This window comes from Myotis yumanensis, unplaced genomic scaffold, assembly GCF_028538775.1.
Source record: "Myotis yumanensis isolate MYYU_CA2020_CCGP unplaced genomic scaffold, mMyoYum1.0.hap1 SCAF_13, whole genome shotgun sequence".
Lineage (NCBI taxonomy): Eukaryota > Metazoa > Chordata > Mammalia > Chiroptera > Vespertilionidae > Myotis > Myotis yumanensis.
In genome coordinates, this window is record NW_027223764.1 from 44,375,028 (window position 1) to 44,401,099 (window position 26,072).

Genomic DNA, 26,072 nt, shown 5'->3' on the forward strand with positions numbered 1-26,072 from the left:
GCCCACAACATGGGCATGTGCTCTTGACCGGCATCGAACCTGGGACCTTTCAGTTCACAGATCGACGCTCTATCCGCTGAGCCAAACCAGCTAGGACCAGGGTAGATTTTAAAAAGAAAAAGCTACCGCCCTAACTGGTTTGGCTCAGTGGATAGAACGTTGGCCTGGGTTCAATTTCAGTCAAGGGCACGTATCCAGGTTGCAGGCACATACCTGGTTGCAGGCTCTTCCTTGGCCCAGGCTCTGGTCGGGGTACGTGCAGGAGACAACCAATTGATGTGTTTCTCTCACATTGATATTTCTCTCTGCCTTTCCCTCTCTCTCCTACTCTCTTTAAAAAACAATGGAAAAATATCGTCAGGTGAGAATTAAAAATAAATAAATAAAGTTAACATCAAAACAAAAAAATAGAAAGAAAAACACAAAAATAGAAAGAAAAAGCTACTAGCTGCCAAATAGAGATGTTAACTGTAGCTCATGAATGATGTCAGGACTGGAGATACACATTTGAAGATCTTCAGTATAGAGATATTATTTAAAGCCATGGGACTAGATGAAATCACCTAGAAAATGAGCATTGAGAGTAAAGAATAGAATTGAATACTGAATTTTAAAAAGTCAGAGGAGGAGCCATCAAAAGACCCTGAGAAAGAGCAGTAGTGAGGGGGGAGATTAGCCAGAAGAGTGTGGCATCCTGTAACTAGATGAAGACAGAATTTCAGAAAGGCAAGAGTAATTAGCTGTTGTCATTTGCCGCTGAAAGGTAAGTGTCATTTGCAGGTTGAAGATTGACCATTGGCTTTGGCAAGGTTCCATGTCATTGACAAATGCAGTTTTAGTGGAGATATGAAGATAATGGTTTAGTTGGAGTGGTTCAAAGAGTTTCAGCTGGGCAGTAGGTTAATATAACCTGAAAAGCCGTTTACTACAGACATCTAGAAAGGAGAAAGGAAATAGAAACAAAAAATGTTTCAAGTCCATAATCAAGCTTAAGAGAAAGAAAGTGAAATCCTCAAGTGCTAGAGACACCAAGTGGGAACTGAGACTGAGAGTGGCAGGCTGACACTGTGGCTGCCTGTGTGGAAGGTGGGAATTATCATCTTGAGACCTGGTGACCTAAGTTTAAGCAGGTATTGGGGATGGAGGATGAATCTTTCGGATTTTCTGAGCTGAGGTTTCGAATGAAGACCTTGTTTATGAAGTCTGGACCTGAGCTGTACCTTCCGTGAACAGAGACCAGAAAAAAAATCTGCACACTGCCTGAGGGAGAATCCTGTTTCTCCCGGTTGGCGGTGGATAAGTGGGGGGAAAAGGTTTTGGAACTGTAGATGGACAGAGAGGTCTTTTTGGAGTGATGGAAATGTTCTAAAGGTGTATTCTGGTGATGGTTGCACAAGTCTATAAACTCAGTAAAAATTTGGAATTGTACGCTTAAAAGCAGTGAATTTGATGGTATGAAAATTATATCTCAAAGCTTTTTAAAAAAAAATTATTCTTGGATGGCAATATCATTGGAATACCTTTCAGAAGCAAATGCAACACAACCACACTCCCTCAACCCAGTCTGTAAGAGATTGTCAGGAAAAACAATATTGATTAGGATAAATAGAGACTATTAGAGGAGAGCAGATAGGATAGTACCTTGCAAGCATTAAGGGAATATAATTGTCAACGTGGAAGTATGTACCTAGCTAAGAGAGAGGGCAAATACAGAGATTTTCAGACAGAGACTGAGCGTTTCACAACTGAGAGTTTACAACTTTGGTTCAGAAAACTACTAAGGAAAAAAAAGAAAAATCAACCCAGAAAGAAGAAACCTTAAAGAGACAGAGAAATAGTAATTAAAGTAGAGACAGCAATTCTTTTGTATTGTTTGGCTAAAAAGAGGCACAAAAGCTTGTGAGGGATGTGAGTTTTTAGGGCGATTTTACTTGATTGGATTTAAAAAACATGACAACTTCATTGACATAATTTACATGTCATGTGAACTTAAAATGTACAATTCAATGGTTTTTACTGTATTCACAGTTATGTGCAACCATCATCAGTCAATTTTAGATCATTTTGTCACCTCAAGAAGAAACACCATATCCTTTAGCTAAGTAGCTACCCCTATGTAACTATTCCTTCGATTTCCCACACCCCCAACTCTAAGCAACCATTAATTATTTTCTGTCTCTATCAATTTTCCTATTCTGGACGTTCATGTGAGTGGAATCATATACTATGTGATATTTTGTAACTGACTTATTTCATTTAGCATAATGTTTTCAATGTTTATCTATATTGTAGCATGTATCTGTACTTTTCTTTTTATGGCCAAGTAATATTTTATTGTGCGGATATAATACCCACATTTTATATATCCATTTATTCCCTGATGGACATTTGGGTTGTTTTCACCATAGTTGGTGATTTTTTGAGATGTTTGTGTGGTTTTGTGCTGATGGGAATGATCAGAGAAAGAGGGAGACATTGAATGGAACGTACATTCAAAAGACAAGTTCCAGAATGGAAAGAAGATACTAACATATAAAATAGTATCCAGATTATGTAAAGAACTACTTCTTAATAAGAAAAAGTCAATCCAGCTGAAAAATAATAGACAAAAAAACAGAATAGGTATTTTACAAAAGAAGAGATACTAATGGCCAAAGAACATATTAAAAAACCGTTCATTGATGTTCGCCAGATGGGAGGTTGGGAGGATGGGTGAAAAAGGTGAAAGGGATTAAGAAGTACAAATTGCCAGTTATGAAAATAGTCACAAGATGGAAACAACCAAAGTATCCTAGGATAGAGAACTGGATAAAGAAGATGTGGTACATATACACAATGGAATACTCAGCCATAAGCAACAACATGGATGGACCTTGAGAATATTATGCTAAGTGAAATAGTCAGAAAAAGCTAAGAACCATATGGGATATAAAACTGGAACTTGTGAACTCAACAGCAGTGTGGTGGTTGCCAGAGGGAAGGGGATCGGGGGTGGAGGTGGTCCTAATATATGGTGATGAGAGAAGATTTGACTAGGTGGTGGGCACACAGTGTAATATACAGATCTTGTAACAGAAACCCACACCTGAAACCTATATGATCATAGTAACCAATGTCACTCCAATAAATTTAATTTAAAAAGAAAAAAGGTCACAGAAAATAAAGTATGTACACCATAGGGAATATGGTCAATAATATTGTAATAACTATGTGTGGTACTAGATTTAATCAGGATGATCACTCCTAAATTATTATTATTATTATTTTTTAAATCTTTATTGTTCAGATTATTACATTTGTTCCTCTTTTTTCCCCCCATAACTCTCCTCCTTCCAGCTCCCACCCCACCCTCCACCCTCACTCCCCACCCACTGTGTTCATCCATAGGTGCATGATTTTTGTCCAGTCACTTCCCGCATCTCCCACACCCCTTTTCCCCCCAAGAATAGTCAGTCCATTCCCTTTCTATGTCCCTGATTCTATTATAATCACCAGTTCATTCTGTACATCAGGTTATTTATTCACTTGATTCTTAGATTCATTTGTTGATAGATGCATATTTGTTGTTCATAATTTGTATCTTTACCTTTTTCTTCTTCTTCCTCTTCTTAAAGGATACCTTTCAGCATTTCATATAATACTGGTTTGGCGGTGGTGAACTCCTTTAGCTTTTCCTTATCTGTGAAGCTCTTTATCTGACCTTCAATTCTGAATGATAGCTTTGCTGGATAAAGTAATCTTGGTTGTAGGTTCTTGGTATTCAGCACTTTGAATATTTCTTGCCATTCCCTTCTGGCCTGCAAAGTTTCTGTTGAGAAATCAGCTGACAGTCGTATGGGTATTCCCTTGTAGGTAATTGAGCCTCTTTCTCTTGCTGCTTTTAAGATTTTCTCTTTGTCTTTTGCTCTTGGCATTTTAATGATGATGTGTCTTGGTGTGGTCCTCTTTGGATTCCTTTTGTTTGGGGTTCTCTGCGTTTCTTGGACCTGTAAGTCCATTTCTTTCTCCAGGTGGGGGAAGTTTTCTGCCATTATTTCTTGAAATAGGTTTTCAATATCTTGCTGTCTCTCATCTTCTGGCACTCCAATAATTCTGATATTAGACCGCTTAAAGCTGTCCCAGAGGCTCCTTACACTATCTTCACACTTTCGGATTCTTTTTTCATTTTGCTTTTCCAATTGGGTGTTTTTTGTCGAATCTTTGGTTTGATTCTTGAGCTCCTCTGGTCTGCTATTGGGTATAATATTCTTTATTTCAGTCCGTGTATGCTTACTTTCTAATTTCTTTATCGTAGCATCGAGGGTCTCATTAGTTTTCGTGAGGCTCTGCACAAATTTATGGCAAGCCCTCAAAATTGGGATTCTTAGCTCCATATCCTCCATTTCTGTCATGTTTTTTTGTCTCCGCATCTTTTATGCTTTCTTGGTGCACCCCCTTGTGGTCTCTGTGCGCAGTCTTGTTCTAGCCAAGCCTTAATTGTTGTAGTTAACACTAGAGGGATTTGACCACCAGGCCCACTGGCTGTAGGAATCAGCTGAGCGGAAAACGTCTGTCTTCTGGGGAGGCGCTAATCCAGCCTTTGCCTGAGGCAATTGGCAAATGGCTGTGCGCAGGGCCTGGGCGGGGCGGGCTCAACAGGGCGGGGGGAGGGAGCCGCTATGGCTGCTCTCAGTCCGTCCCCAGGGGTTCTGCCTCTGTGTCCCCACAACCGCTGCAAACCTCGGAGGGGCCGTAGCCAGACAGTCCCGCTTCTCCCGTTTGAGTCTGGGTCCCTAGAGACTCGCCCGGATCTGTAGCCCAGAGTCTGAGACTCACTCCTGATTGAAAACGACAACCGCGCCCTCAGCCGCCAGCCCGCTTTGCGCGCGCACCACCTCACCACCGCACCACCGTACCTTTAAATTTTCCACACTGCGCCTCCTCTGAGCGTCGGAATGCTGTTGTTTTTGCTTCTAGTTGAAGAGTCTCTCCTCAGCCAGCCTTCCTGTGGTTCTGGTTGATGTCTGTTCCGACTTTTAGTTGTATTTTTGAAGTGGTTGTTTACGGCGGCAATCTCCTGTGTTTACCTATGCCGCCATCTTCGATTCCACTCCTAAATTATATAAATAACTAATCACTGTGTTGTATACCCTGAAACTAATATAATATTGTATGTCAACTCTAATTGAAAAATAAAATAAACACACCACACTGTTCAACTCCATAAATAATGGAGAAAAAAACACCAAAAATAAAAAACAGCACACAAATTTAAAAAGCACAACAGGCCGTAGCTGGTTTGGCTCAGTGGATAGAGTGTTGGCCTGCAGAACGAAGGGTCCTGGGTTCGATTCAGGTCAAGGGCACGTACCTCAGTTGCAGGCTCCTCCCTGGTCTGGGCCCTGGCCAGGGGGCAACCAATCTATGTGTTTCTCTCACATCGATATTTCTCTCTGTCTTACCCTCTCTCTCCTACTCTCTAAAAATCAATGGAAAAATATCCTCGGGTGAGGATTAAAAAAAACCAAAAAAAACCCAAAACCAACCACAACAGGATTCTCCTATGTATCCATCAGATTGGCAAAATTAAAAAGTCGGACAATACTAAATGTTGCTGAGGATATGGGGTAACAGGAACTCTTACCCCCTGGTGTTCAGATGCAAATTAGTGCAACTACTTTGGGAAAATAATTTGGATTTATCTGTTAAAATTGAAGATATGCACACCCTAAATCCAGTAATTTCACTCATAGTTATATGCCTTAGAAAAACTCATGCAGGTAAACAAGTTAATTGTAATGTTTATTCATAGCAACATGCTTTGTAAGATCTAAAAATTAGGCCCAGCTAGCGTGGCTCAGTGGTTGAGCACCGACCTCTGAACCAGGAGGTTATGGTTTGATTCCTGGTCAGGGTACATGCCCAGGTTGCAGGCTCAATCCCTGGGGTGGGGTGTGCAGGAGGCAGCTGATTAATGATTCTCTCTCATCATTGATGTTTTTATCTCTCTCCCTCTCCCTGCCTCTCTGAAATCAGTAAAAAAAAATATTTTTAAAAAATTTGACAAACTCAAATAACCATCTACATTAAAATGCTTAAGTAAATCTTGTGCTGCATGTTTATTTAGTGGAATAACATTTAGTGATGAATACAGCATAGATGAATGTCATAAACATGTGGTTGAACAAAAGAAGCAAAACCCAGAGTGTATATGATGTGATTCTGTTTACAAAAGTTTAAAAAACTGACAGAACTGTTAAAGACAAGGGAATGATTATTAGAAGTTAGGAAAGTAGTTATCTCTGGGATAAGGAAGAGGGCTACGGTGGAGGAGAGACACAGAGGGTCTTTGGGTTCTAGTATATTCCATTTCTTGACTTAGTTTTGGTTACATGGGTGTTTGAATAATAATTATTCTACAGTACATATGTGTTTTATGTATTTTTTTCTATATGTTATATTTCACAATTTAAAAATAAAGTTACTTTGGACTAAGAATCAGATCTGGGTTCTAGTTTTAGCTTGGTCTGCCACTTACACTCTTAGTGTCTTAGTTTTTTATCTGCTCTGTCTCCCTCATTATTTTACTGTGAGGATTACATTAAAGCACTTAGAAAGGCTTTATAAGTTGTAAAGCTATATTCAGATACATATACAGATGGTTTATTATTACTAGGCCATGTGACAGAATAACATTGAGTAGTTGATAGTATTATCCATATTAATGGAGGAGGACTGTAGGACATAATTATTCTGACAAGGATTTATGAGCATCTGCCATGGGCTAACAGTATGTTTGGTGCTATGGAAGACAAAACTGCAAAGCCCCAATAAAAGAGCTTAAGGAGGTAAGGTTCACTAGCCTAACACTTAGATGATACTACTTGAATAAATGAATGAAAAGTGTTAAGCTATAGGATTAATAGAAGCTGACCAAATATAATAAAGTACCAGTTATTTAGTAGAGAGAAAATAAACAAGAAGGATAAATCAGAATTTCAATATAATTAACTGTTGTGAAGAATTTGATTCATTCTTGAAATCTCAGAAGGGGCTTGTTGTGTATAATAATCTATGTTGTAGATTTCTGTAGTAATAACACCGTAAAACACCAGTGCAAGTTGCTAGTTGGTATGCACTGATATTGGAATAATTTTGTATTTATATTAAAACATTTTAAAATTGATTTTAGAAAGAGAGGAAAGGAGAGAAAGAGAGAAACATTGATCAGTTGTTTCCCATAGGCACTCTGACTGGGGATCAAACCCGCAACCTGGGGATGTGCCTTGACCAGGAATTGAACCCTCAACCCTTCGATGTACAGGACAATGCTCCAACCAACTGAGCCACACTGGCCAGGGCCTGTATTTATATTTTAATGTGCTACCTGATACCATGGGACTATCCGAGTAATGAAGCTTTGCTAAATAGACCCAGCTAGAAGCCTACCTGGTTTATGTCCTGTTTCTCTAATCCTTTTCTGGTGGAGTTTGCACATCTTTATGATTAGTATAGGGTAGACTATAAACTCAGCTGACCTACTTCTCTGATCTTATATATCTTTCTAACACCCTTCCCAGGATAAATTAATAAATACTTTGGTTTAAAAGTTAAATAATCAAACTTCATTTGTTTGATCCCACATTTATTTTATTTTAAAAAAAATATTTTTATTGATTTCAGAGAGGAAGGGAGAAGGAGAGAGAGAGATAGAAACATCAATGATGAGAGAGAATCATCGATCGGCTGCCTCCTGCACACTCCACACTGAGGATCGAGCCTACAACCTTGGCATGTGCCCTGACCAGAAATCGAATTGAGACCTCCTTGTTCATAGGGTGATGCTCAACCACTGAGCCATGCCGGCGGGGCTGATCCCACATTTATTAAATATCTGTTGTGTTAATACTTCTGTCCACTTTCCTTTTCAGCTCCTTCAGGGCTTCTGATTACAAAGGATTAAGGCAGAGGAAGTGATAATCTAAGGAGCAGAGTAAATAATACTTGACTGGAGGGTGCTTGGCATATGTTTGTGGAGTGAACCTAATGGAAAACAAGATTTGTTATGAATAATCAGAGTGTAAATCATCAGAAATGTAATTTATCTGCAAATATACAAAAGTATGAAGCCATAAAAGAGCCCAGGATGAGATTAAGATACTTCCTACATGATGTGATGTTCCTGCCAACTGTGAAGGGTGTCCCAGCCCACTAGTCCTTAACTGCCTGCTTTCTCTTCACAGGCTCCCTGGATCTCAGCCATTTGGGTCAGCCCCATTGGCCCCTGTGGTCAGCCAGCCAGCTGTGCTTCAGCCCTATGGCCCTCCCCCGACAAGTGCACAGGTGACTGCTCAGCTGGCTGGAATGCAGATCAGTGGTTCTGTGAACCCAGCCCCTCCCCCTTCAGGGTTGGGCTATGGTGAGTAGCTGTGACAATAGGAATGTTACTGTTCTCCCTTTTTTTAGAAGCATCAGGCTGTGGGGTATATGTTAATCCCTTTTCTTTCTTGTGTCTCTGAGCTATAGCAGCTGGGACAGGCATTCCTGCCCCTCTTATGTGATTTACTGAACACGGTGGCAGAATGATGGGGTTCTGATTCTACCTCTTCTTCTTCTCAGGCCCACCAACATCACTGGCGTCAGCCTCAGGAAGTTTCCCTAACTCTGGTCTGTATGGCTCCTGTCCTCAAGGCCAGGCTCCTCCCCTTAGCCAGGCCCAGGGTCATTCTGGGGCTCAGCCTCCACAGAGATCTGCCCCACAGCAGGCCTCCAGCTTCACGCCCCAAGCTTCAGGGGGTCCTCGGATGCCTTCAATGACTGGTCCACTCCTGCCTGGACAGAGTTTTGGGGGACCCCCAGTGAATCAGCCCAACCATGTGTCCTCACCTCCTCCTCAAGCTCTGCACCCTGGCACCCAGATGGCTGGGCCCCCAGGACCACCACCCCCTATGCACTCCTCCCAGCAGCAAGGCTATCAGCTGCAACAAAATGGTGAGTTTTTCCCAAGGTCTGTTTAGGAGCCAAAGGTTTCTGCTATTCAGATGTTTTTTGTTTGTTTGTTTGTTTGCTTTTAGTTTTGCTTGCTAAGTGGTAAACTAGCGGGATAGCTTCAGGGTATTATTACTAGGATGTAGGGGTTATATAAGACATTCTTTATTCTCATAGTTCAGACAGTGTGGTCTTTCTCTGAATGGTCATTATTCTGCCTCATAATCCTCCATGCATAGGAGTCTAGTCATTTACCTGAGGCCTTAATAAGAGAGGGGATTTTTAGTTCATCAACCTGTGTCCTTGTCTCTCAGGTTCCTTTGGACCAGCCCGGGGCCCTCAGCCCAATTATGGAAGTCCCTACCCAGGAGCACCCGCTTTTGGCAGTCAGCCTGGGCCTCCTCAGTCACTGCCTCCTAAGCGCCTGGATCCTGATGCCATCCCGAGCCCTGTAAGTAGATACTTGTGTGGTTCTGGGGAAGGAGTTTGTGGCTGCCAGATAAGTGACTCAACCTAGATGAGATAGTTGCCAGCATTTTCTGATTATTTTCTTGTTCATTCATCTTCTAAGTGTAGAAACTAGATGTAATATTTGACTCTTTGAACTGCAGCTTGAAGCCCCAGAAGTCTTCACTTTTTTTTGACACTTTTACTCCATAGCTGGGCAGGGAAGGAAGGGAAGACCACAGTGATCTGGCTTGAGTGCTGCGTTCTGTCAATATTTGGACACAGCATGGTAACCTCTGCCCCTTCTGTGGAGTAGTGACTGTGTCCAGGTCTTGTCCTCTTAGATCTAGTAGGACAGCAGCCTTCTTACTAGGTAGAGCTGGTGGGAATTATCTGGTGTTAGATGTTACAAGAAGGAAAGCCTCACTGTTTTCTCCCTGCTCCCACCTGGACAGTTTTAGGAGAAAGCCTTTAGTACTTTTGTTTGCTAGGCTCCTGTGTGGATGGAGAAAGTGATCTACGTTTACAAGGGCAGTTTGGGGAAGCTGCTTCTCCAGAAAGAAGGTGAATCTCACCCTTAGAGCCATCAGAATCCTCAGGCCTCCCTTTCTTACTTAGAATAGAGGCTGGGACCCCTTTAAAGTGCTGTCTGCAACATTTGCTGTCAGTTACCTCACCATGCTTAGCCATTGTCATATTCCATTCTGTTCTCTTCCTTTGGGAACTACCAGGGTGAGGGACCTTGTTGGCTAGGGGGGACCTGAAAGGACTAAGCAGCCCTTCCTTCCTTTCCCCTCCTTTAGTGAGAAGGGGAGTCTGGTGCATGTGAAGGGAGGCTTCTTTCAGCATAAGAATAGTCCTTAGATGAGGCTTGGAGGGAATATCCCTCTTCTTCCTTAGAATTTATCCCATTCAGCCTCTCTTTAAACCCCTGCTTGCCTCTTGTATGTCTTTGTCCTTATTTTTCTACATCATAGTCTAAGCCATTAAAGCCTCTGTGTTGGAACAGAAAGACTTGGAATTTCTGATCTAGAGAGAGCCTGATTTCAGCAGTATGAGCTGGGCTGCAGCTGTTCATGTCTAACTCATCAGGGTTGAGAGAAGTAACATCTGCTTCTTGTTCTTTTGTCTCCTTCCCTGTATTCCCCTGCTGCCTTTATTATTAAAACACTAAAAAGCAACTCAATGAGCTGCCTCCTCAGCAGAAAACCAGGCACAGAATAGACCCTGATGCCATTCCTAGTCCAGTAAGTGCAGGGGGTGGGGGTGTGTGTGTGTGCGTGTCATCCATGTGTTAGTGCCACCCATGCATGCCTGTGACCCATTTTCACCTCATCCACCATGTCCATCCCTCTCCATTCTTTTCCCTTAGTCCTTCTAGACCTCGCTTTTATAAACTAGAAGAATGTGCATGCCTCAAATCACCATGTAATGAAGAAGTAGCAAGCTGTTAGCAGTGCCTTAAGTATGGGGTGGTAGAAGCTCAGGCTCTAAGGGCGGGGTCAGGTGGCATGTTAAGCTTTGGTGTTAGTCCTGCTGGTTCCTCCAGGAGCCTGCATGTGGCATTTGATGGAACTGGACAAAGATGAGCAGTAAATCCTTCCCCTTTGGGTTTGAATTGTCTACAGCTTGTTGTGGAGAAACATTTGTGGCTACAAGTTTGGGATACTGGCATTTCTTACAGGGGAAGGGACTACTGTTTTGGGAAAGTGTGAGCCACTTCTCATCTGCTATGGGCTATAGATTCTTATTCTCCCTTTACTTTTTCTGGTTTTACCAAACTCATCTTGAAGGTCATCAGCCTGCACAAAGATCTGATTACAGCTTTGCTAACAATTGTGTTTTCCTTTGCTGGGTTGCCAAAATATGGGAGACTGAGGATTGGGTACTTAGCCTCTTCTCCCATATTTATACATCGATGCTTACCTGGACACAGGCAGCATCTGCTTCCTCACCTGACCCGATCATTTCTGGCTGTTTAATCCTCTCCTCACCCTGTCCCTTCTCTTTTCATTGAATGTACAGTCACTCCAGGTAGATTCATTTTTACATGGTTACTATTGTCTGTTTTCCTGTTCTGACTCAAAATGTGTTTTGGGGGAAGGGGGAAATGGGGTAGGCTTAATCGGGGAGGGAAGTGAAATCTGATCATGTTTGAAGGTTTCTGATAAGAGCTGGAGCGGTCCTGGAGTTAGGGGAATAAAAGGGTGATTATTACTGATAGAGAGTCTGGGCAATTAATGAAACCCATTCTTGGCATTGCCTGTCCAGCATGTTGTAGAGCAGATTGGCATTATAGCATTTTATATGGTCTCCAGAACGAGAGCAGGCCTGGTGTTCCTTGGCAAATTGTTTCTGTGCTGCAGCTCCAGCCTTTCTTTCTCCTAGCTCTCTGGGGCCTGCTAGTCCCTTTCCTTGTGTCCCCTTACTCATTTCACTTTTCCCTACAGATTCAGGTCATTGAGGATGACAGGAACAACCGGGGTTCAGAGCCATTTGTTACTGGAGTACGAGGCCAGGTTCCACCCTTAGTTACCACCAACTTTCTAGTGAAAGACCAAGGTGAGAAAGGCATTAACTCCTCCCTGAGGAGACTTTTACTCCAAGATTATCAGCTTACAGATGGGCATTTGTCAGTCTTTAATCAAAGACCAGCCCCTCATTGGTCCCTAGCGGGGGGAAAGCCATCCTCAGCTCTAGCATTTGTGGGGGTGATGGGGTGGATCAGCAAAGGAGAGCTGGTTAACTGGAGGGATTCTGTGATCTGACTCAGGTTTTCTGCCTCCTTCAGGAAATGCAAGTCCCCGATACATTCGATGCACATCCTATAATATCCCTTGCACATCTGACATGGCTAAGCAGGCTCAGGTGCCCCTGGCAGCTGTCATCAAGCCGCTGGCAAGGCTGCCCCCAGAAGAGGTAAGTCAGGGTATAATGAAAGGGAGGAAGGGAGGAAGAATAAGACTTCTTTCTAGATATGATTCTGGAGGTCACAAGGGAAGAAGTCTTGGTTGGGTGGGAGGGGAGAGTATCTTCAATAGCTTTCTGTCTCAGGGCTCATGCCTTATGAGGGTTGTAGGGATGACAGCAAAAGCCCAAGAAATTGCTTAATGGGAACAGGGTCCATAGGGGAAACCAACAGTATGAAAAGAGACAGGGCCAACTTATAGGGGAAGAGATAGCTGGATTGAGGAGACAGCTGGATACAGGAGCCTCTGGTCATTTCCACATGATTAGAAGCGCATTATTCTATTTTTTCTTATATGCTATCCTATCATCCCAGGTAGGTTAGGGATATTAGGACAGCATGTAAGAAGAAAAGGTAAATTGGGATCCAGTAGTCCTCTTACCTGGCTTGGGCCCTGATCTGTCACCCTAGCACTTGAAATCAGCATGAAAAGAGAAAGGGCTTGGCCACTGCTCTGCCAGGCCTTGGTAGGACACCCTCATGTTCATGCCTCGCTTACCAAACTTAGGGTGGATATCTGTATAACTGGAAGCTCAAGGCTCACTTTACATCCTGCTTCTCTGCCTTGCTGTGTTTTCTCTTTTTCTCTTCCTGGGTCTCAATGGGGATGCTTGGACACTTGTTTGCTGGTTTTTTATCTGTAGGGTGATATCTTCCTGGGGCATCAATAGGTGTTAAATAAATCCAGGGATGGAGAGGACATAAGTGTCATAGATACTTGGTTGGGGAAGGAAGCAGGAATCAAGATCTCTAGGGCAAGAATGAAGGGGACTGAAGATAGGGCCAGAAATAAGAATCATAGGTAATTTTGGCTTTTTCCTTTTATGCCTATAGCAGACCCTGGCTTAGCAGGGCCAGTTTCACCATCCCTTTTCTTTCAAGAAGTGACATTCTGGAGATGGGGAAGGACCTATGAAATTTAGACTCTTACGGATATTTACGTGACCAGTACCCTCATCATTTGTCTTCATTCCCCTTCACTGACTCCCTCCCCAGGCAAAATGTCTGAGCCATGGCTTCTCCCTCCAGGTTGTTCTTTCTCAACCCACTGAAGCTTCCCTGTATGTCTGAGCCCTTCCCCTTTGCTCCTTAGGCTTCACCGTATCTCGTCGACCATGGGGAATCTGGCCCTTTGCGCTGCAATCGCTGCAAAGCATACATGTGCCCTTTCATGCAGTTCGTTGAGGGAGGGAGACGCTTCCAGTGCTGCTTTTGCAGCTGTATCAATGATGGTATGTTCACTGTGGCTGGGACTGGGGGAGATCTGGATTGCATCTTCAGTGTTTTCTTTCTAGTTAGATAGATGAGGGTCATTATATAGGAACCAGGGAAGTAGGACACATATGGGGATGTAGGGGAGTAGAGTGAGCTCAGTCAGGGCCAGACTTACTAAGATTGAGAGTGGACCTTTGAATAACACTCTGCCATACTCCCCACAGTTCCCCCCCAGTATTTTCAACATCTGGACCATACCGGCAAACGTGTGGATGCTTATGATCGTCCTGAGCTATCCCTGGGCTCCTATGAATTCTTGGCCACTGTAGATTACTGCAAGGTGAGAGGAGATAACATGGGGAGGAACAGGGGGTGGAGGACAATGAGACAGCTAAGAATTGCTGTGATCATTTCCCTTACCCCTTCTTTGTCCCCTTTGACTTCTCTCTAATCAACTGGCCTGCTTACCAATACCTCCCTCCCTGCAACATTTCTTTCCTTTGCAGAACAATAAGTTCCCCAGCCCTCCTGCCTTCATCTTCATGATTGATGTCTCCTACAATGCCATCAGGAGTGGTCTTGTTAGGCTCCTCTGTGAGGAGCTTAAGTCACTGTTAGACTTTCTACCTAGGTGAGTTAGGGAGCTGAGGTGCTTCCTTTGCATAATGATGTGGGGGGGTGGGGGTGTCTGGGTTGGCAGCAGATGGAGCGTGATGTCATGAAGCTCGGTGGTGGAGAAGGTGACAGGTCTGGGTAACGATATCATCTTCTACAGGGAGGGTGGAGCGGAAGAGTCAGCAATCCGAGTTGGCTTCGTCACCTATAATAAGGTGCTCCACTTCTATAATGTGAAGAGCTCATTGGCCCAACCACAGATGATGGTTGTATCTGATGTGGCTGACATGTTTGTGCCACTGCTGGATGGCTTCCTGGTCAATGTCAATGAGTCTCGGGCAGTCATCATCAGGTAAGAACCAGATTGTGGGGGTAAAGTGGGGATGGGGTGGGTACAACTATAGAAAGCCAGAGAGTGACCAAAGGGGTCAGCAGAAGGACAGGGGCGGTGCTTTAGGAGTTTTCAGAGTCTGGAGGCTCTTCCCAGGTGATTCTTCAGGGAATTGAGGACTTTGGAGTCTGGATATCCATTTTGAATGCCTCCCATTACCTATCTCTTCAGCTTATTGGATCAGATTCCAGAAATGTTTGCAGACACAAGAGAGACAGAGACAGTATTTGCCCCAGTTATCCAGGCTGGGATGGAGGCACTGAAGGTAAGGCTGGCGTCCCCAGCAACCTCCTCTGCCTTGTTTTCCTCTGGCCAGTGTACCCCCTGGGATACAACTCCTGTTTCTTCAGTGATTGATGACTCCAGTGATTCAGCCTGCCTGACATAGCTGGCACTGAAGAAAGGACAAGGGAGGGGATGGATGAATAATAGATGGATAAAGGAAAGAATGAACAAGTAGTCTTCTCTTCTTTCCTAGGCTGCCGAATGTGCAGGGAAGCTGTTTATATTCCACACCTCCTTGCCCATTGCCGAGGCCCCAGGGAAACTGAAGAACAGAGATGACAGGAAGTTGATCAACACAGACAAAGAGAAGGTGTGGGATTGGGAGAAAGGGGGAGAACTTTCCATTATAGAGGAGGGTAGTGACTCTTCCCAATGCAATACAGTATTCTTAATTTTCTTAAGGGGGGCTGGGATTGGATACTCTGCCCTTTCGCATGTGACATCTGTGACTGCCAACCTTCTTCACTACTCCCCATCTTTCTATCCCATCTCATCCCCAAGCCCTGGGTAGATTCTTTTTTTTTTTTTTTTTTTTTAAAAAGAGAACATTTGCCCTAGCCGGTTTGGTTCGGTGGATAGAGCGTTAGCCTGCGGACTCAAGGGTCCCAGGTTCGATTCCGGTCAAGGGCACGTGCCTTGGTTGTGGGCACGTCCCCAGTGGGGGATGTGCAGGAGGCAGCTGATCGATGTTTCTTTCTCATTGATGTTCTAACTCTCTATCCCTCTCCCTTCCTCTTTGTAAAAAAATCAATAAAATATATATTTTTTAAAAAATCAATATTTTAAAAAAAAGAGAACATTCCTCTACCATTACAAACTCCTATGAGTAGACTGAATTTACATTTGAATATTCCATATTACATATATGAGATATTTGGAGCTGAGATATTTGAACATTTTCTTCTATTCCTCCCCAGACTCTGTTCCAGCCTCAGACAGGCGCTTACCAGGCCCTGGCCAAAGAGTGTGTGGCCCAAGGTTGCTGTGTAGACCTCTTCCTCTTCCCTAACCAGTATGTTGATGTGGCGACGCTCTCTGTTGTACCCCAGCTCACTGGTGGCTCTGTCTACAAATATACTTGCTTTCAGGTATGGCATGGGACTCTGGGTGGCACATGGAACAGGACTGGGAGTGTCTGCCTACATGTCCTTAGCTACTGACTCATTAATAGGAATAGTGTTAGAGGAGAATAGTGCATAGTGTGAAGAAGAGAGCCATGAGCCCTAGCTGGTGTGGCTCAGTGGATAGAGCGTTGGCCTGCGGACTGAAGGGTCCCAGGTTCGATTCCGGTCAAGGGCACATGCCCAGGTTGCGGGCTCGATCCCCAGTAGGGGGTGCAGGAGGCAGCCAATCAATGATTCTCTCTCATCATTGATGTTCCTGTCTCTCTCTTTCCCTCTCCTTTCCTCTCTGAAATCAATAAAAATATATTTTTAAAAAAAAGAAGAAGAAGAGAGCCAGAAGTGTAGTGCTTGGGAGTGTGGGGCTTAGAGTCAGTCCTGGATTGATATTCTGGCCCTACCACTTACTAGCTATGACCTCGGGGAAATTACTTGTCTCTCTGTTTCTTCATATGTAAAGTAGGATTTTAATATTTATTAATTAGGATTTGTCATCAGGATTAAGTAATTATATATAAAGCTTTTGATGTGGTACCTGGCATATAATGTGCTTAAAAGGTGTCATTATCACCATCACCTCCATATCATCCTCTTCTCTGTTATTGTTATTTTGGGTCAGCAGCTTGCAGAGTGGAGGGGATGCAGGGAGATTGTTTGCAGGATGTTATGTGATGTGACTTTGGGCCTGTGGGGCTGCAGGTGGAGAATGACCAGGAGCGGTTCATGAGTGATCTGCGTCGGGATGTAGAGAAGGTCGTTGGCTTTGATGCTGTGATGCGAGTCCGGACGAGCACTGGTCAGTCCTGGTTGAGAAGAGCAGGTGGGGGGGCTAAATCTAGGAGGGAGGCAAGTGGCACCTTTCATACCTTTAGCCCTGACCCTGTCCATGTGGCCTCAGGTATCCGTGCTGTAGATTTCTTTGGGGCTTTCTACATGAGCAACACAACAGATGTGGAGCTGGCTGGACTGGATGGGGAAAAGACGGTGACTGTGGAATTCAAGCATGATGATCGGCTCAATGAAGAGAGTGGAGCCCTCCTGCAGGTGGCAGGCAGCAGGCGGGAGGCAGGGGCTGGGGAGGAAGTCTCAGGTGTCCTTTCACTGGATATAAAAAGGCTGCAGGGAAGAGGGTGAGGGTTGTGTAGAGAGGACTAGAAGAGGCTGGGGAAGGGATGGCTCATGTCTTTCCTCTAGTTTAATAATATAGCAGAGGGGCAGTTTTTCAGAGGGATTGGTGAGGGAAGGGTGTAAGCTCCCTTTTTCTTTCTTCCCCTAGTGTGCCCTGCTCTACACCAGCTGTGCAGGGCAGCGACGGCTCCGCATACACAACCTGGCCCTGAACTGCTGCACCCAGCTAGCTGATCTGTATCGAAACTGTGAGACTGACACGCTCATTAACTACATGGCCAAGTTTGGTGAGGATAGCGACAGGGCAGGGTGGGATTTGGGCTGAAAAAGGTGATGGTTAACCCAGGTAGATGTGGTGGGAAGGCACATGTGATGGAGTGGCTGACTAGTGACTGTGCTATTTCTATTTCCCATCCAGCATACCGGGGGGTCCTAAACAGCCCTGTGAAGACTGTTCGTGACACTCTTATCACCCAGTGTGCTCAGATCCTGGCCTGTTACAGAAAGAACTGTGCCAGCCCCTCCTCTGCAGGACAGGTGGGCAAGCATGTTGGTGGAGGAGTTGTTGGGACAAATGTTTGCATTTGGGAGGGATTTCTCATGATTATTGACTTTATCTTGATAACCGCCTTCAGCTGATCCTCCCTGAGTGCATGAAGCTACTCCCAGTTTACCTGAACTGTGTGTTGAAGAGTGATGTCCTACAGCCTGGAGCTGAAGTCACTACTGATGACCGTGCCTATGTCCGACAGCTGGTTACCTCCATGGACGTGGCTGAGACCAATGTCTTCTTCTATCCTCGGCTCCTACCTTTGGTGCGACTGAGGGCTGGAGAGTGGGACACTGCACTGAGAAAGGGGCATCATAGAAGGAGGCTGGGAAAGATTAATATCTGTGTCTGACATTAATTTATTTGTTTTTACCTATGTTATGTGATTTAATTTTCACAGAATTACTGAGGGACTTAGCTTTCTGAAATTTTTTTGGGGGGGGGGGGCAGTAAACGTGACTCACCTTCTCAGTAACATTTCCCCCCTTTCCTTTTGTCTAGACAAAGTCTCCCATTGAGAGTACCACTGAACCACCAGCAATCCGAGCATCTGAAGAGCGTCTAAGCAATGGGGATATATATTTGCTGGAGAATGGGCTCAACCTTTTCATCTGGGTGGGAGCAGGTGTCCAACAGGGTGTTGTCCAGAGCCTCTTCAGCGTCTCCTCCTTCAGTCAGATCACCAGTGGCTTGGTAAGGGCAGGGCATCAAGGACAATATGGTTGTGGAAATGTACTTTGTGGTAGGAACCAATAAAGTTTTTGTACTAGTCCCATTAAATAGCAGGGAACACTTGGAGGGCAGGGAAGGTGCTGTCATTCTTCCCAGGCTTCCTCGTTTCAGATGATGCATAAATCTGTGCTGCCCCATATTGACTGGACTCAGAATACCTTACCATAAGGATTAATGAATTTTGTGTTCCAGAGTATTCTGCCAGTTCTGGATAATCCGCTGTCCAAGAAGGTTCGAGGCCTCATTGATAGCTTAAGGGCACAGAGATCGCGGTACATGAAGGTAACACTGATCTGAACCTTGGATTTTTTACCTGGTCAAGTTCTCACCTTGAAGGGGGTAGGGAGCGAATGACTAGATAATGGGGTTTCAGGGCATGTTTAATTCTCATTGGCTCTGCCTCATGACGCTGTGTTCTGGCCATAGCTTATCGTGGTGAAGCAGGAGGACAAGCTGGAGATGCTGTTCAAGCACTTCCTGGTGGAAGACAAGAGCCTGAGTGGAGGAGCATCCTATGTGGACTTTCTCTGTCATATGCACAAGGAGATTCGGCAGCTACTGAGCTAGAGCAAGTGGGTAAAGGCATAAGGTCCCAGGCCAGCTTCCAGAAAGTACCCCAAGGCAGCAGGGAAATCAGGACAGTTCCATATCTTATAAGTCATGTAAGCTGACCTCAGTCTCTTTGGGGGGAGGGAGAGGTATAAGGAGACAACTTCTTTCTGGGCTCAAGTATTCCCCCACTCTGTCATGTCCTGCTGATAGAAGGTGCCCCTACCCCTCACTTTGCCCTTCTTTTCCTGCTAATCCGGTTGTAATGAATGTAGTTTCTCAGTTCACTGTATATGATTCGGTTGGGGGATTTGGAGGTACCCAGACCCTGGTGATACCATGTCCCTTTGGACCAACCTCCAAGAAGAGGGAACAGGCAGGAAGGAGTGGGGATCCCAGGGTTACTATGGGGAGGGGGGGCACTCATTCAGCTCAGTGCCATCAACAACTTCCTATATTAGGGATAAAACATACAGATGCACAAGAGCTAGGGTTTAGACCTTTGGTGGTGGAGAGAAAAGTGGTTGGTCCTTCATGGGCCTGGAAGTCAGCAGCCAAGTCAAAATTACTGAGGATGGTTGATTAGCTTTCTCTGCTTCCATGCTTTTGTTCTCTCCTGCAATGATTGGTGATCACTCCGTGGACAGAGGCACGCAGTCAGAGGTGAATGAGCCTGGGAACTGAGTTGCAAAGTATATTAACACCTGGGGGAGGTGCCAGCCTACTTTCCAGCTGGAGAGGCCCCAATACTGGATGGTTCTGTAGGAAGCCTGGTCATCAACTTGCAATACCTCACAGAGCCAGCCCACATCCCACTCTGAGCTCCCACTGGAAACACTGCTTCTCCAAGCTGGGGATTGTTGGGGAGCGAGGCAGAGGTGGCCAGAGCTCTGTACTCTCCTCCCGGGACACCACTCGGGCTCGGGTATTGATAAAGCGGCTGACAGTTATCTTCCAACCCGAACTGGCTGGAGCAGGACAAGGGCTAGGCTTGATGCTGGCCAGGCTTCCCTACTTCCAGCCTGGGATGCCCCTGTTCTGGACTTCTCATTTCTCTTCATTGGTTTATTTTTCAATGCATCTTTAATTTGTAAAGAAATAAAGTAAATTAAGATGTAACCAGCAGCCTCATTTTTACCGGCGACCTATCACTTGCCCTCCAGTCCTTCCTGCTAAGTGGACGGCTGGGAGGAGCTGCGCATGCGCTACGGGCCCCCGCCGCGTAGGGCCCAGTTCCCGGTACGACTCGCCGCGGGGCGGGGTCCGGTGCTGTGTGAGGGGGGCTGGCTGCCAGAGTGGACATGGCGGCTGGCCGCACCCGGGCGGTGCTTGCCGCCCTGGCTGTGCTTACTGTCTGTGCGGCCAGCGGCCCGGGGCCCGGGACAGAAAGGGAGCCCGGTGGGGAGGCGGAGTGGGCGGAGCCGTGGGATGGAGCGGTTTTCCGGACGCCCTCGGCGCTGGGCGCAGTAGGGGTGGCGCGCAGTCCAGAGACCCGGTGGCCAGGGAGAAAGGACGCAGGGGACCTGCCGGTGCTGCTGTGGTGGAGCCCGGGGCTGTTCCCCCACTTCCCCGGCGACTCGGAGCGCATCGAGTGCGCGCGCGGCGCGTGCGTGGCGTCCCGGGACCGCCGGGTGCGAGGGGACTCGCGCACGCGCGCGCTGCTCTTCTACGGCACCGACTTCCGCGCGTCGGAGGCGCCGCTGCCCCGTCTGGCGCACCAGAGCTGGGCGCTGCTGCACGAGGAGTCGCCCCTCAACAACTTCTTGCTGAGCCACGGTCCGGGCATCCGCCTCTTTAACCTGACCGCCACCTTCAGCCGCCACTCGGACTACCCGCTGCCGCTGCAGTGGCTGCCCGGGGCCGCCTACCTGCGCCGCGCGGCGCCTCCGCTCCGGGAGCGTGCGGAGTGGCGCCGCCGCGGCTACGCGCCGCTGCTGTATCTGCAGTCGCACTGTGACGTGCCCGCGGACCGGGACCGCTACGTGCGCGAGCTCATGCGCTACATCCCGGTGGGTGCGAGCGGGGGGTGGGGGGGGAGGGGGAGGCGCCGGGCCAGGCCAGGACCCCTGTCCAGGCCGACCTGCCGACCTGCCGTACCCACTTGACCTGTACTCTGCCCCGCGCAGGTGGACTCGTACGGGAAATGCCTGCAGAATCGGGAGCTGCCCACTCCACGGTTACAGGACACAGCCACGGCCACCACCGAGGACCCAGAGCTCCTGGCCTTCCTGTCCCGCTATAAGTTCCATCTGGCTCTCGAGAATGCTATCTGCGACGACTACATGACAGAAAAGCTGTGGCGCCCCATGCACCTCGGTTCGGTGCCTGTGTATCGCGGCTCCCCCTCGGTGAGGGACTGGATGCCCAACAATCACTCCATCATCCTCATCGATGACTTTGAGTCACCGCAGAAGCTGGCAGAGTTTATTGACTTCCTGGACAAGAACGATGAAGAATATATGAAATACCTGGCATACAAACAACCCGGGGGCATCACCAACCAGTTCCTCCTGGACAGTCTGAAGCATCGGGAGTGGGGAGTGAATGACCCTTTATTGCCCAACTATCTCAATGGCTTCGAGTGTTTCGTTTGTGATCATGAGCTGGCGAGGCTGGAAGCCGAGAAAGCCCACGAAGCCGCCCCCGGAGACACCCCTGTCCCTGAACCTCACATTGCCCAGCCCTCACATATGGACTGCCCAGTGCCAGCACCGGGCTTTGGCAGTGTGGACGAGATTCCTGAGAGTGACAGGTAAGGTAGCTGGGGTCCCCTGCAGCCATCAAGTCGGATTATTTACTTACTTGCTTACTGTGGACAATGAATTAGCACGAGGTGCTGAGGGGCTCACTCTGCATTTAAGGTGTCAAGGGTCTAGCTGGGGATATAAGACAAACTGAGAAAGCTTAGTAAAGATGTAAACTATAATCCAAGGCAACAACATATGGAAATCAGCTGATGGGGACAGCGTTTGCAATAGTTACTCAAAAAAGGTTTCAACCAGAGCAGAGGACCTGTTCAGAGAAGTGATGAGGGAGAGTCAGAGTTGGGCAGATAAAGGGGGGCCAGGATACACGTAGCCTGAATACCAGGCTCAGAAATTGGACGGTCCTGAAAATCAGTTCAGCTATTTATTGAGCACCTTTTGTATCTATGGTGTGGGTGGGGATGAGGGATACAAAGATGAGTATTTTGAGGGAAGTTTGTAATAGCCCGAGTTCACACCTGTTAACCTGGTGTAATTAATAACACCTCCTTTCACTCTTAAAGGTATCCTGATTTGGATGATTCACCCTAGACAGAATTTTATATTCACCCTAGACAGAATAGAGGGAATTCTTTCTTTTTCTTCTTTTTTTTAGAGGGAATTCTTTAAAAAGATAATAATTATCAATGGTGGGCAGTGTGGATTAGAAGGGAAGTAAGGAGGCTACTGCGGTAGATGGTAGAATGTGTTAGCATTGGGGAACAAGGTCAGCATGGGAGGTGGAGTGGGAAAATATTGAATCCTCTTGCAGCAAACCACGCCTGTTGGGAAAGAAGCAGTAAAAGATGATTAAACTTGAGAAAGAGGTTGCTGGATTGGCCTGCAGAGACTGACTTTGACAGTGGATGGCAGCAGAGGGTTGTTTGTATGTGCCACTGACACAGTTTGGTCCTGGAAATGATGTCCTCCACCAAGTAATTTGTATCTAGTTTATGCTGAACATGATATGATTTACCAGAGGAAAAGTGTAAAACAATGTAAACACTTAATAAATTCAGGATATCTCTTAATCTGGGTCCTGAATGCTGCTGCACCTTCATTTTGATTATTGAGATAAAGGTGCAACTTGAACGGTAACCAGCTAAATAAATAACAACTGCTTTCCTAATCTGGCCCCTGCCTTGCTTGCCTTTTTGAACTCCCTCCACATTGGGAACCAGGAGCAGGAAAGTTAGGAAGTTTGGCTCATTGATTGGGCTGTGTGATATAATCATGTTTGTGGCTTACCACCTGTCACCTGAACTAGTACTGGATTTACTTCACATTCCTTCCCTTTGGAGCAGAGCCCTGTGCTAGACAGAGACCACTGTATCTGCTTAAGGCTTTGTTGACTCCATAGCTGTGCTGAGGTTCCATAATCCAACCCTCATTTTGATATTTCAGCTGGAAGGAGATGTGGCTGCAAGACTATTGGCAAGGTCTGGACCAGGGGGAAGCTCTCACTGCCATGATCCACAACAATGAGACACAAGAGAGGAAATTTTGGGATTACCTACATGAGATCTTCCTGAAAAGGAACCAGAATCTCTAATTACCCTGCGAGAGCTTTGAACTTGGTAGGCCTAAGGAGATGGAAGTCATTCTACCACAGGACATGCTGCACAAACCCTTAATGAACATTGTCTTATCCTGAATTTAAGGGATTCTAGTTGTATCTACTGATATTTTATCCTAATGATGTATAGCCAGGGTCTCAGACTGTGGTAATAGGGCTTCCCCTCAAGGAGAGATGAAGGCATCCAGTTCTTAGTTTAGTGGAAAACAGAAGCCTGAAACACCCATTTGATTCAAGGTGCAGATCCAACAGAATTTTTAAAGAACTGCTTATTTCTCTAGCCATTTCATCCTCTCAATTATGATTGGAATAACACCTTAGTACTTGGCTACAAATGAGGTAAGATTTCTCATGTGCTATTCCTCACACCCCTTGTTATTTAGTACCTTTTCTAACCTCTTTTCCAGATATTCTGCTTTATGAACTGTTATGTTGGTGGTGGAGCAAAACTCCTGGTGGGTTGTATTCTAGTTCTCTGGAGTTGTATTTTTTTTATCATTTACCTTGAATTTCATGTTAGTCCTTTTATTTTAAAATTTTTTTCCTTTCCTAGTTTTCCACAATTTCTGATGAAGATATCGCAGCCTTGCCACCATTCCCACATTCATTCTTCTCTGCATTAAATTGGCTATAGATTTGACAGTTTTAACTATACATATCTTGGCCCTTAGAGCTACCCTGGTTGTAAAGTTGTATTAATGAATTATCACCAGAGAAGTTCCATAGCTTATCAGTATATCTGGTGGTAAATTAGTATGAATGTATGTATAAATTTTTTTACTACCAGAGTTAATAATACAAATATATGTAGATGCCTCAACAACGAAGGTCCTACACTTAATATTGTAACATCTAAGGATGTGGCTAAGGAAAGCTATTATTTAGGCTGGATTTCACTGTCAGAGTGCTTCTTTTTTCACTCTATTCTTTAATAAAAAAAAATACTCTTCGTAATAGCTTGGAAAGTTTGCTTAACCTTTTTGCTCTTTTGCAGAAAAGAAAAAGAGGTAAAGCTAGATCTTCAAATATACTCATGTTAGCCCTGGCTGGGCAGCTCAGTTGGTTAGAGCATCGTCCCAATACACCAAGGTGTGGGTTCAATCCCCGGTCAGGGCACATATAAGAATCAGTCAGTGAATGCATAAATAAATGGAACAACAAATCAATGATTCTCTCTTTCTCTCTCTCCCTCTCCCTTTCTGTCCAAAATCAATAAATTGTAAAGAAATTTTTTAAAATACTTATGTTAAAATTTGATACAGTAGGGATCCACAACTGAAGTCAAATTCAGGACTGATTTCTAAGCTTGCAATTTGTTCAAATACAAATGCTGACTTATAGGGGCAGGTTGGAGAGGGTACTAAAAAAACAAAATAAAAACAACTCTAATGAAAAAAAAACAACAAACAACTCTAATGAGACAAAAAAAAAAGTGGAATAACAAATTTCTCTCTCATCAATACATACGTTTAAAAAAAGTTTAATCTTATAGAATTATCCAGTATATTTTATTATATATGGTCAATAAAAAAGTATCTTTTGATGCCTAGCATAACTGATAACATTGAAGAAATTACAGTATATATTATTGTTTTTCCACAATGGGCCACTATTCAGAAAAGTGATCTAGGGTTTTTCCCTAGACAACTGTATAAGAAACTTATAACCTACTTAGTACATATGTATTGTTCATATCCAAGCTCCATAGAATTGGCTTCACCCAGTTAGATGTCTCTTTAAAAATAAATCATTGGCTTTCATGCTTATGTGAATCCTCTGTGCACACATATTAAAATTTTGATTTTCCTGCTGTTAAATAATCATTGTTATTTTCCTAATCTCTCCCCATAGTTTAGAAATTGAGTGCTATAAAACGACTATGTAACCATATCTTTCTGCAGCCCATAATTGAATCAATGGCTTTTTGCTAGGCACATGGTCAGACAATACTGAGAGCCTTGTTCAATAAAGGCAATGCACGCTGTAGCGTGGCTCCAAGGACCACATCAGACCACTAGGTAGAAATTAACTGCCTTTCTTGTCTGGTACTTCATTAAAATTCAAAAATAATAATTGTTCCAACTAGTTGGCACTTACTGTACATGAAAAACAAAATGAAATACTAGTACCCAAGTACAAACTAAAATTAGGACTTAAATTTCATTATGGGCAGTAAAAAGAGTAAGTGATCGTAGTTACAGGAGATGTAGAATCATCCTTACCTTTCCTGTCTATTCACAACAGTTCACATTGGCACTCCTTTAGCACTTTTATGTACAAAGTGGGCTAGTTGTTTATGAATTATTGTGGCTGGAGACTCATGCCTGCTTTGTGGTCAGTACTTCCAGACTTTTTCCCTTTATTCCTATTGCCATAAAAAATACTCACAAAAGAGCAGAGTAAACCAGGTGCTACATTTCCATAAGGGAAAGCAGAACCAGGAATAGCCACACGGCACTTATCAACTAAAGGCTTCACTTTCCCTATGGAGAAAGCAAGCAGTGTGAATTTTCTCTGGTTTGGGGCACAGCCTGCTCTATATACAGCAGCAGGCTAGGGGTTATTAGCGGTAGACGTTTCTAATAGGAGTCAGTTTTATTTATGCTGCTGGAGGGGGGGAGGCATGGGGCTGATACTTTTATTACTACAAGTATTGCTATTTTCTGTTACCTCAGGTTTCCTTTTGTATAATAAATGGCTTATTTTTAAACAGTGTCTTCTGCTTGGTTATATTTCTGTGGTGAGCAAGATAAAGTTGGATATTTCAAACATTTATTCATTTAA

The 26,072-nt window shown here is 44.9% G+C and overlaps 2 protein-coding genes across 4 annotated transcripts in view; both read left to right on the top strand.

The window, feature by feature from the left end:
• SEC24C (SEC24 homolog C, COPII coat complex component) overlaps positions 1–20,087 on the top strand; it is a 29,654-nt gene extending 9,567 nt beyond the window's left edge. The window contains exons 4-24 of one of the 3 annotated variants that reach the window (XM_070433000.1): positions 8,223–8,398; positions 8,599–8,970; positions 9,282–9,418; positions 10,593–10,661; positions 11,865–11,976; positions 12,206–12,333; positions 13,476–13,614; positions 13,822–13,937; positions 14,104–14,228; positions 14,373–14,564; positions 14,775–14,868; positions 15,082–15,198; positions 15,806–15,976; positions 16,709–16,805; positions 16,908–17,053; positions 17,286–17,424; positions 17,556–17,674; positions 17,773–17,952; positions 18,189–18,380; positions 18,612–18,701; positions 18,846–20,087. In XM_070433000.1, coding sequence (XP_070289101.1) covers positions 8,223–8,398; positions 8,599–8,970; positions 9,282–9,418; positions 10,593–10,661; positions 11,865–11,976; positions 12,206–12,333; positions 13,476–13,614; positions 13,822–13,937; positions 14,104–14,228; positions 14,373–14,564; positions 14,775–14,868; positions 15,082–15,198; positions 15,806–15,976; positions 16,709–16,805; positions 16,908–17,053; positions 17,286–17,424; positions 17,556–17,674; positions 17,773–17,952; positions 18,189–18,380; positions 18,612–18,701; positions 18,846–18,986 — 3,052 coding nt within the window. In that variant the 3' untranslated portion in view covers positions 18,987–20,087. Of the gene's footprint in view, positions 1–8,222; positions 8,399–8,598; positions 8,971–9,281; positions 9,419–10,592; positions 10,662–11,864; positions 11,977–12,205; positions 12,334–13,475; positions 13,615–13,821; positions 13,938–14,103; positions 14,229–14,372; positions 14,565–14,774; positions 14,869–15,081; positions 15,199–15,805; positions 15,977–16,708; positions 17,054–17,285; positions 17,425–17,555; positions 17,675–17,772; positions 17,953–18,188; positions 18,381–18,611; positions 18,702–18,845 lie in introns of all 3 variants that reach the window. The other 2 variants (XM_070432999.1, XM_070433001.1) reach the window with 2 other exon arrangements.
• Positions 20,088–20,194: 107 nt separating this feature from the next.
• Positions 20,195–26,003, top strand: FUT11 (fucosyltransferase 11). The gene is made up of 3 exons (XM_070433002.1): positions 20,195–20,977; positions 21,095–21,720; positions 23,117–26,003. The coding sequence occupies exons 1-3, from the start codon at positions 20,270–20,272 to the stop codon at positions 23,262–23,264; spliced, it is 1,482 nt and encodes a 493-aa protein (XP_070289103.1). The 5' UTR covers positions 20,195–20,269; the 3' UTR covers positions 23,265–26,003.
• The last annotated feature ends 69 nt before the right edge of the window (positions 26,004–26,072 follow it).

Excerpts from the sequence above, each read along its gene's own strand:
- FUT11 (XM_070433002.1), top strand. The coding sequence starts at position 20,270 with ATGGCGGCTGGCCGCACCCGGGCGGTGCTTGCCGCCCTGGCTGTGCTT. Across the intron at positions 20,978-21,094 it reads AGCTCATGCGCTACATCCCG|GTGGACTCGTACGGGAAATG; the intron begins GTGGGTGCGAGC and ends TGCCCCGCGCAG. Across the intron at positions 21,721-23,116 it reads GAGATTCCTGAGAGTGACAG|CTGGAAGGAGATGTGGCTGC; the intron begins GTAAGGTAGCTG and ends TTGATATTTCAG.